The following is an 11,330-nucleotide window of genomic DNA, read 5'->3' as shown; positions in this document are numbered from 1 at the left end:
ATAAATTCTCTTTTATTAAATCGAAGACCAAGATTTTTAGCAATAATAGTGATTCTTATATTTTCGATCAAACTAGATACCTTTTCACAATCCCATAATATATGTGTTATTGTTTCTGGATGAGTTTTACAAAATGTGCACATATTATTAACTAATTTACCAATTTGAAAAAAAATAAAAAAATTGTGGTTAGAATTCTATGATTTATTCTGAATTGTAACCATTGTAGTTTGGAACTGGTACAGGCATTGAAAGGATATTTGTATTTATTTTTCCACGTATCTTCATTAATATTGAAATTTTGATTCCATTTATTTTGGGCGATTGATTTAACTTCATTTTTGATTAATATGGTATAAATTGCATGGGCTCCTTTTTTACATCTTAGGATTATCTTGAGATTTATGGTTATACTAGGTAGTATAATATTTTTTTTCTGAATCGAAAGAGTAGTGTATTCTTATTAAAACACATGTTTCGTTGCGGTTTCCTATGAAACGTACTGTTGTACAAATACATTGTAAGGTCGATACGATGAATTAGTTTAACACAGTACATTAAAGGTACCTTGCTATGCAAAGTTTAATTTAGAGTCAGTTTATTGTGTATTGCAATTTTTACAACGTTTGTGATGTAAGGGTATTTTTCATTGGTTAATAACTATGTATAATTTGACGATAGACTAAGTGCGTGCATGCATTATTTCTTATAGCCTAGGGCTTTTCCAAAAACCTTCCCCGCAAATGTAAACTTGGGAGCGATAAGAATGGTTTCCGGAGCCCGACATTTAATGTTCTTTGTATTTGAAGAGTTGCATGCGGACAAGTAAAAACGTTTCTATTTTACCTCTATATCTGTCTTAAAATCCGTCAAGTTGTCAGTCAGAATGTTTCACCGAATTTTAAAAATGCTGATTACATGTGTTGACGAGCGATGTCGAAAGATTCGCCGATGATTTGATGAATGCATTGTTTATCGCCTGTCGACCAAATTGAGACTTTAAATGAAAAATCCTTCCGAAGTATATCAAGGTTAAATAGAGATAGGACAGCTTTCCCTGAGGTCAGAAATAGCAAGTAAGTAAGACGGTTGCTACGAAGCGTACTGTAGAAAACGGTATATCAGAAAGTCACTATAAAGCATTCACTTATAACAAGTAAGTGTAACACGGTATATCAGAAAGTCACTATAAAGCATTGTGTTATAACAAGTATGTTTAACACGGTATATCAAACGGTGACTTTGTAGTGTATTGGTATACATAGTATTCCAGAGGGTGTACACATTACGTTACAGGGGCGCTAAGTTTCGTGTTGTTTTACACGATTTTCAAAACTAGTATTAATGCAGGACATCATCAACGACTTCGGCCCGGTGTTATACCGGTGATATCAATCAGGCTGATCCCTCTGTGTTGCTGACTCGTCCGTGTATAGTGTATCCGGCCTTACACTAATTTGCTGCGTATAAGGTTACACACAGTGATCTTCACACGCGCCTCCCACTCGTTCGCGAACAGCCCGCTCTTATGGAGCCGTGGTCATGTGATTTGCCATCAGAAGTTGGAGTTGCGATACCTGAAGTCTTATCAATTTGATATTTAATGCGAAAAAGGCTGTTCGCCACTATCAGTCCCCAGTCTATGTGAAACTGCCTTCTATCTTCATTACTTAGGCCGAGTTCTAAGCTGCCAGTCTGTGGAGGAACCAGCGATGGCGTGGACTTGTTGAATTGCATACTATTCACAACATATTATTTGGGATTTATATATATTTCAAAATAGAATATTTCTGCAACACCAGAAATGATGGATCAGAACGTGACCGGAAACTACACTGTGACAACCGTTGTGAGTACCCTTTTATTAATTATTATCGTACTGCCTGATGTGCTACTTTCAGCATCAGCAAGGTAGCCATTTCTCATTGTAAATTTTCTGAAACAGTTGTTACTGTAAGTAAAGACGAGGTTACCGGACTCTTACAAAAGTTGTTTTAAAGTCAGGCACGTATTTATAGCAAACATCGAGACGAAATTCATAATTCGGACATGGAGGGTTATCCGTCTTACATTAGTGATATGCATACACTGCGCAGTAACTACTAGTATCTACCGTTTATTGTGGAACATTAACCACCAACTGGTATTCCAACGATTTACATTGATACGTTTTTAACGTTACGTAGATATTAATGTATATTGTGTGTGGTCGGTATGGTGTCTAGCAGTGATTACGTCTGTTTCGCGTCATGATTCAATAGATAGTATTTTGCATAATTTTTGCAATGTTTGGAATTCAAATAATCCTATTACCGTCAAAATGATGTAATCATAAAAGGCAATGAAACAAATAAACGGTATTTGTAGCGTTATCGTTGTCTCTGGATTATTGGTAAGTTATATGAGAGCTTATTCAACACTGTATACGTGTACGTCATAATGGAGATACACTTCAAACTGCCACATAATGAAGTCACTGGACCTTCAATAAGTCACATTACATAGACATAAATGTTATACCTTCATTTAGCCATCTTGTTAATACTCTGAACGTTTGGGCTACAGTAAATCACTATTACGCTTTTAAAATTTAAACTTTGGTGAGCCACGTAAGTCTAACATTAAACAGGAATAGGATTTTGGTCGGTCACTTTATTGTTGGCAACAATGACAATTCTGAAATTATAAGTCACATAAGCGATATTTTTCCAAACTAATATAAAAAATATATCACTTTAACTATATGCTTTAGTTGATATACAAAAGTACTTGTATAAGTAACATTAGCACTTTTCAATTCAAAAGTATTTTATTAACAATACATATATAATGCAAAATATAAGTTTTATGTATCAAAGTAGATGTTAGTACAGTATTGACAACAGGATCAGACACCAGGCTATGCCTATGCTATGCACTTTTATTCTTATCTATCAGTAACGCAGCCAAATAACCCTTTCCACGCATTGTTACACTAGAGAAAGTGTTTACATTTTTACTTTCAAGTAAGCCACACTCTACACTGCATACTCCGAAAAGAATCCTCTGCGGTTTAATGTTCGCTTTTTTCGCCCTGTGTAATGAGAGCGAATACTAGGAAACAATATAATAAACATAGGAATTAAATATAAAGGGCGAAATCAACACCGGGCGAACATTGATTTCATGGGCAAAGGACAAACGTTTGATTGAGGAAACAAGATCCTGGTATACAGTATAAGTTGGCAATATGCTTTACACTGGCATACATAATGATCTGTAAATCCAAAATGTTAGTATTATATTTTACACTGGCCCGTCAGTAGGTCACATTAGCACTGCTCGTTACACTGGCCTGTCAGTAGGTCACATTAGCACTGCTCGTTACACTGGCCCGTCAGTAGGTCACATTAGCACTGCTCGTTACACTGGCCCGTCAGTAGGTCACATTAGCACTGCTCGTTACACTGGCCCGTCAGTAGGTCACATTAGCACTGTTTGTTACACTGTATTATCAGTTCATTGCATTTACGGTATTCTTTACGTTTACAATCACGTTGTTCAAATTAGCGCATTTACTACACAGTGCAAATTACCGCTATTCCTTACGCTGGCATACATTGTATCAGTGAAACACATTAGCGCATTTACTACACAGGGCAAATTACCGCTATTCCTTACGCTGGCATACATTGTATCAGTAAAACACATTAGCGCATTTACTACACAGGGCAAAGTACCGCTATTCCTTACACTGGCATACATTGTATCAGTGAAACACATTAGCGCATTTACTACACAGGGCAAATTACCGCTATTCCTTACGCTGGCATACATTGTATCAGTAAAACACATTAGCGCAGTTACTACACAGGGCAAAGTACCGCTTTTCCTTACGCTGGCATACATTGTATCAGTAAAACACATTAGCGCTATTCTTTATAGTAGCCTACCAGTTAAACAAATTCACGCAATCATCTAAACTTGTCTATCAGTAATAAACAGTAACGATATAATCTACACTGACATATCAGTATATAATATACATTTGCAGTATTCTTTATACTGACACATTAGAGCTATTCTTTATACTGACACATTAGAGCTATTCTTTATACTGACACATTAGAGCTATTCTTTATACTGACACATTAGAGCTATTCTTTATACTGACACATTAGAGCTATTCTCAACGCTGGTATATCAGTCAGGCACAGTTATGCGATTCTCTACATTGGCATTTCAGTAAGTCACATTAATGTTAATCTCTGAAGGACCTACCAGTAAGACACCGTAGCACTATTCTTTACACAGGTATATCCGCAAGAAATATGAGCGCTTTTCTTTAAACTTGTCTGTCAGTAAGACACGTACGCGCTATTATTTCCACTTATCTGATAGTTAGTCACACTTACGCTATTATTTACACTTGTCTGTCAGTAAGACACATAAGTGCTATTTTTTACACTGGCATACCAGTTAGACACATTAGCGCAAATCTCTGAAGGACCTACCAGTAAGACACATTAGCGCTATTCTTTACACAGGCATATCCGTAACAAATGTGTGCGTTTTTCTTGTAACTTGTCTGTCAGTAAGACACGTACGCGCTATTATTTCCACTTGTCTGATAGTTAGATACCCTAACGCTATTCCTTACACTTGTCTGATAGTTAGACACACTGACGCTATTCTTTATACACTGTCTGTCAGTAAGACGCATTAGCTCTATTCTTTACGCTTTTCTATCAGTAAGAACACATTAGCTCTACTCGTTAAACTATAGGTTTATCATGAAGAGTAATCACAGTATTGTTAGACACATTCTATGCTGCGCAGTAAGACAGATTATCGATAGCACACCGCTCTACAGAGACTGAATCCCAACACTATTTTCCACAGTATTGTCTAGAGGCGTTCTTAGAGTACCGTTATGTCCAAAATAACCGTGAAACGGCGCCATGTACTTGACATACAGTAAGAATTGTGATATTAAAATTTAGTTGGTGCGTTTTTCAATCGCAGTTCATTCGTGGCTTTAAATAGAATCGTGGTTGAGATGAGTACGGACCTTTAGCATCACTGACGCTCGAGGAGTTTTTCTAAATAACGTCGCTAAATAATAGTCATATTGTGTAGTAATTGCAACCCGAAAAAGCAATTTTATATTAGTTTTGTTCTCTTTACATTCAAAATTGATGTCTGATTTCCGCCCGAAGGTATCAAATTTATCGAATTGAGGAACAAAACTTTTAATGATTCTCGTTATCATGAGATATAATTTGATGGATTGTACGCTGTGAGCAGTTACGTTTGAAGGGGGAACATACAGGGGCTGAACGTGGGATATTTTAAGTTTATGTCTTGGAGAAGCATTTGAGGTTGATTCAGACATTTTAGAAAGCGTTTGGCTGGATTGTTCAAGTGTTCACAATATGCTCTAAGTGTATTAACTCACTAGTGGTAATTAAAGAGAATATGAATACAGGTACAACATATGGTGTAAACACTAATGGCAATTGCTCGTTTCGGGTTATTTGTATTGTCACCTAACATAAAAAGGCTTCCGATACAGTTGTATAGGATTTTAAGACTTTTAAACTATCGAAACTCTCATATATATATGCAGAAATATTACCTGCAATTTAAATGGCGAATCTACATATATTTGTGAAATGGTGTTGTTATCATCGTAATTCAAATTAGCGCTTGTCGTTACACAGGTCTGTCAGTAAGTCACATTAGCGCTGGTCGTTACACATGTCTGTCAGTAAGTCACATTAGCGCTAGTCGTTTCACAGGTCTGTCAGTAAGACACATTAGTGCTAGTCGTTACACAGGTCTGTCAGTAAGTCACATTAGCGCTAGTCGCTACACAGGTCTGTCAGTAAGTCACATTAGCGCTAGTCGTTTCACAGGTCTGTCAGTAAGACACATTAGTGCTAGTCGTTACACAGGTCTGTCAGTAAGTCACATTAGCGCTAGTCGTTACACAGGTCTGTCAGTTAGTCACATTAGCGCTAGTCGTTACACAGGTGTGTCAGTAAGACACATTAGCGCTAGTCGTTACACAGGTCTGCCAGTAAATCACATTAGCGCTAGTCGTTACGCAGGTCTGTCAGTTAGTCACATTAGCGCTAGTCGTTCCACAGGTCTGTCAGTAAGTCACATTAGCGCTCGTCGTTAAACAGGTCTGTCAGTAAGTCCCATTAGCGCTAGTCGTTACACATGTCTGTCAGAAAGTCACATTAGCGCTAGTCGTTACCCAGGTCTGTCAGTAAGTCACATTAGCGCTAGTCGTTCCACAGGTCTGTCAGTAAGTCACATTAGCGCTAGTCGTTACACAGGTCTGTCAGTAAGTCACATTAGCGCTTTTAAAATATGAAATAGAACAATAAAATCAGAACGTGCAAAGTGCTCCCTTTACCACATAGGGGTAAACAAATATGTCATTGTGAATCCTTCATCATTATTCATGAATGTAACTGTAGTGACCAGTCTCAGGCTTACATTAGTAATTGTTATCGTCCGTTAGACAGACAGTTGTTAATGTTAAATCATTGTTTTATTTCTGAAAACAAAACTGTTGCTCTCCCGACGTCATGGTCATTTACAGGTCTACGTGAAACCGAGAAGGGCGGTGCTCGGGCATTATCGAGTAAATGTATGGGTAATGGTACATAGCATAACAAAAACAACAACACTATTGTAACGTACTACAGTATGTCTAACGCCGCAAGTGTCCGTGTAGGACCCCCACACAGCTGATGATCAAGGTGGTATCTCGTAGGAAACGAGGAAAAACGCTAGATAGCAGGTGTGTATCTGTCACCACTGCCAGGGGGTATTACATCGCATGTCACGACCTTGATATCAATACACGATCAATTCATCTCTATTCTATAACCGACAAAGACCCTTTGGCAAAACGATATGTATACTATCGACATATATGTATAATATATGTCAGTAAGATATAAGGATAAAGACTTGGGAAATATGCGTAACGCGCATGATTGCTCATTTAGATTGCTCGGTCATGATTGCCCTCGTGACGAGATTAAACATTCCATGGACTTTTTGGCCAGGATATGTTGGGTGCGGTAATTTAATCCCATCAAATGTTCATACACGCAGCTCCATCAACAAATTATTTTTCTTTTCTCTTCATAAAATGTATATATATGTCTTTTCAATATCAAAATAAAAGGTTAGAATTTTAACCAATAGATTCAATTATAATAAAATGAGTATAAGTAGTTGTTTCCCCTAATTTGTTTATTATAATTTGATAATACCAACTTGTTTATATGTGTTTGTATGTGTTCTAATGTCTATGTCTATGCTTGTACCACTGTCTGTTACTATGTTTGGAAAGGGCCTAAATTGGCTATGCCTGCTGCCCAATCCATTTGTCCTTTGACAATAAAATTTATTGAAATTGAAATTAAACATTCCAGCCTCGTCACGCAACCATCCACTGCCCCTTTCACTACAGCATCAACACGACAGAGTTACAAAAAAAGACACTACAGAAGGTATTCACGATTGTCCAGAGGAAACCGTAATAAAATATTTAACAATATCATACTAGTGTTACCCTTAACGAATGTAATCCTCGCCTGCTATTTTGCGTACGTGTTCCCTTTATTTCATATAAGCACGGTTACATCATTTGCCGGATAAGAACTACGCTATTGATACAGGAATGATAAAAGAAAAGTGGGAAAACTGAATAAATTAAAAAAAAGATATTTCGGGAATAGGCTTTGTTCGTCTGAACAGTTGTATAGACCCATTCAAACTGGTAGATTTACATTGCTGATCAGCATCACTTATAGATTTAGTTGTCAAAACCACATGTCTTCAAGGTTATTTAGTGGATAGAGCCGCGAGAAGAGGGCGACAAACCAATAAATGTATATTTAAAAAGTGAGAATGAAACTGAATATTGTTTTTTTTTTTAATAAAAGACCAAAGGGCTTCTCTGCCAAAGCCATCGCTTACTGTATTTATCTAAAATAGTAAAAATGTATTTCATTCCACCCACATCCCTTTAAAAAGTACCTTCGTTTTCATATGTATTGGATACGAACAGTGACACCATCCCATTTCATCAAACCGAGCTGATATCCGGAGTTCGTGAGTAAATCTATATTTGTGCGTATCAAGTGTTCGGTACATTATACTGACAAACAAATGACACATTTATCGACATCACTCATACAATTGTATATAAACGTACACAAAGATTCCTCAAAGCCTGATGATACATTTATCTCCTTTACTACCTCTACGTCTTTATAAGCTTCGCGTACGTAGGCCTTGGATAGTAGTCAGCTATCAAAATACCAATCTAACGGAGAATCTAACGAACTTATCAAATGAGAAGAAAACACTCGATCCATCATTAGCTCTATAAAGCTCCCGAGATCGCGCGTACAGATGTCGGAGGTAGACTGATGAAGTAGTCAGCCGTATTTGACCGAAGGTCGGTGTGATGTATTTAGACGTTAATTACTTCTTAAATTCAGTTAGGTCTCCTGACCATTTGTACATAATGGCGTCATATTTGCGTTAATACACCAGATAATACAGATTTTCGAAATCCAGAGGCTTTGATGACTTCTCGAGGATACAAAATATTATCCTTAGAATTGAAAACTCCAAGTTCGCTCTACAGAAACACCTTAATACCATCTCATGATCTTCTAGGTGGTGCCTAGATTCATATCGTCGTACCTTTTGTTATGTGGTCGGAGTCAATGATGTGTTTCCTTTTGTTGTCGGGGTTCGTTGTGTGTTACCCTGTGCTGCCTTGGTTCGTTGTGTGTTTCCCTGTGTTGTCTGGGTTCGTTGTGTGTGTTCCCTGTGTTGTCGGGGTTCGTTGTGTGTTCCCCGTGTTGTCGGGGTGCGTTGTGTGTGTTCCCTGTGTTGGCGGGGTTCGTTGTGTGTTTCCCTGTGTTGTCGGGGGACGTTGTGTGTGTTTCCTGTGTTGTCGGGGTTCGTTGTGTGTGTTCTCTGTGTTGTCGGGGTTCGTTATGTGTGTTCCCTGGGTTGTCGGGGTTCGTTGTGTGTTTCCCTGTGTTGTCTGGGTTTGTTGTGTGTGTTCCCTGTGTTGTCGGGGTTCGTTGGGGGTTTCCCTGTGTTGTCGGGGTACGTTGTGTGTGTTCCCTGTGTTGTCGGGGTTCGTTGTTTGTTTCCATGTGTTGTCAATATTTATGGTGTATTTACTTCTGTTGTCGGAGTTCAAGGTGTGTGTCGTTTCGTTTTTCGTTTATTTTTTTTTGTATTTTTGTCCGAGTTCATGATGTCAATACGTCTGTTGTCTTTTATTTTGAATCATAATATTTTTGCCTGTGATGTTGAGATGCTTTGTTTCCGTCTTTTCATTCTATCGAATATGAATAGGAATATCGTCTTTGTATGCTGACAATTCTCATGTTTTCTTCTTAACCTTATTGCACTCACCTATACTTTGATATAGTTTCTTCAGACAGTTATATTCTGCGAGTTGTAAATATGAAGACGTAATGGATTCCAGGCAATAATAACCGCCGTGATATGGTGACGAATTTGAAATGTCCTACCTAGCTAAATGGCAAACGTTTTTGTTGTAACTGATGTACAAGATTTGTGATTACTCGATTGCAGGAAGACAACCTATTCGCCAGTACAGCAACGGTTTTAATGTAAACAACAAATATACAACCGGCATCATGTTATGACTTTACGTAAAGCGTTAAATCAGATTATGAAATGATGTTATCATGTTATGTTTTATGGTTATTAAATGAGTTATCAGGTTATAATTACGAAACATACTTCCAAGTAACGTTATATGATATGTTTCCAGACTACGTAAACGACCTTACGCTATAACATCCATGCCCTGTTGGTACGTGTTATTTGATGACGTAGAATTTGTATAGGTTACGTTATACATGTACAGTTATCTTTTGTGGTTATCAAATACGGTATATATTTTGACAGAATACGTTTTCAAGTTATGTTAGGAGGACACAAAACGTTAATAGATTACATAATTGGTTTTCAACTTACATAATACGTTATCATGTTACATAGTGCTTTATCGGTTTACGTACTTTGCAATATGTTATAACAGGCATGTCACTTCGACGTTATCCACGGTCGTTCTCGTGCGGTTGTAACAATCAATATTATGGGAGAAAATGGCAAGACTAGTGAATGGAAATGTTAATGTAAATGTAAAATCTTGTTTGATGAGCTGTGGAGAACTGCGCATGCTGACGTTTTATTACGTTTGTCAAATGCATAAAGACGTGCACATAATTTGCACAACCAATGACGGGTGAAATAGTGTTAATCTATATTTACATTTGCTTCGAACAGTTTTTAGATAAACCTACATGTACCAGTTAAATATATTGTTATCATCCAATAACTAAAATACTAAGAACCATAACACGTGAATATTTTCTAATAGGATATTGTTTAATTATTTCCGTCAAACTATTTAAGTAATCGGGTACCAATCACAACGTACATGTAACGCCAACTCCATTTGACGTAAGTCACGCCGACAGCTTATTCTCAAGTCAAGCCGAAAGGCAATTCTGCCTATTTGTTTCAAATCATGTTGACCTATTGCGATAAGTCAAGTCGTCCATCTTGAAACAGGGAATTGTCTCAGCAGTGTTAACATTGCTCTTTTCGTGAAAAATCCATCTATTAATTTAATATTGCTGCGATAAATTTAAGCTTCCTCATTACTTCATTACCCGGATTCAAAGACTGACAGTAACACAGAGTTCATCGCCCTGTTCGCTTTACTGACAAACATCCCAAAGAAGTATAAGTAACAGCCAATTAAAATTGTAACACATTCACGTTATAACCACGATTGACTGCACATATATTCACATTAAAAGTGGTATTTCAACGTATTAACGAATACTTCTGGATTGTTAAAGGAATAAGAGCATAATGCAACTGTTTCAACGTTTCACTGGGTCAAGATATCACCGACCGTCCTCTTTTTCGCTAACCCTTCAACGTCTGGACTACCTTTTCCTGACGAAAACGCAACAACAATCCTGCGCGAATCCCACGCCGTGTACAGTACGTTACGTAAGTCATTATGCCTTTTTGACGCACGTGTGTAAGTCAAACCAACTTATTTCATGTATGTGCTGACTGGTCTTTTTTAAACATGACGTAACACTTGATGCTATTGCCTAAATACAAATGTACGCGGTCCATCTACTGGACATCTAAATGATATGTTTACAGCTCACCGGGTTCAGCACCAGACTCTTGAATTATAGTGTATCAAACAGGTACCCGTTAGACAGAAGATGCGTTGAACA

The 11,330-nt window shown here is 37.5% G+C and overlaps 1 protein-coding gene across 1 annotated transcript in view; it reads left to right on the top strand.

The window, feature by feature from the left end:
- Positions 1-1,518: 1,518 nt before the first annotated feature.
- The window catches only part of LOC110463495 (parathyroid hormone/parathyroid hormone-related peptide receptor-like), a 104,497-nt gene continuing 94,685 nt past the window's right edge, over positions 1,519-11,330 (top strand). The window contains exon 1 of the mRNA XM_021518125.1: positions 1,519-1,849. Coding sequence (XP_021373800.1) covers positions 1,805-1,849 — 45 coding nt within the window. The 5' untranslated portion in view covers positions 1,519-1,804. The remainder of the gene's footprint in view (positions 1,850-11,330) is intronic.

The sequence above is a fragment of the Mizuhopecten yessoensis genome, unplaced genomic scaffold, assembly GCF_002113885.1.
Source record: "Mizuhopecten yessoensis strain PY_sf001 unplaced genomic scaffold, ASM211388v2 scaffold10911, whole genome shotgun sequence".
Lineage (NCBI taxonomy): Eukaryota > Metazoa > Mollusca > Bivalvia > Pectinida > Pectinidae > Mizuhopecten > Mizuhopecten yessoensis.
This window is presented reverse-complemented; position numbering and strand designations above follow the sequence as displayed.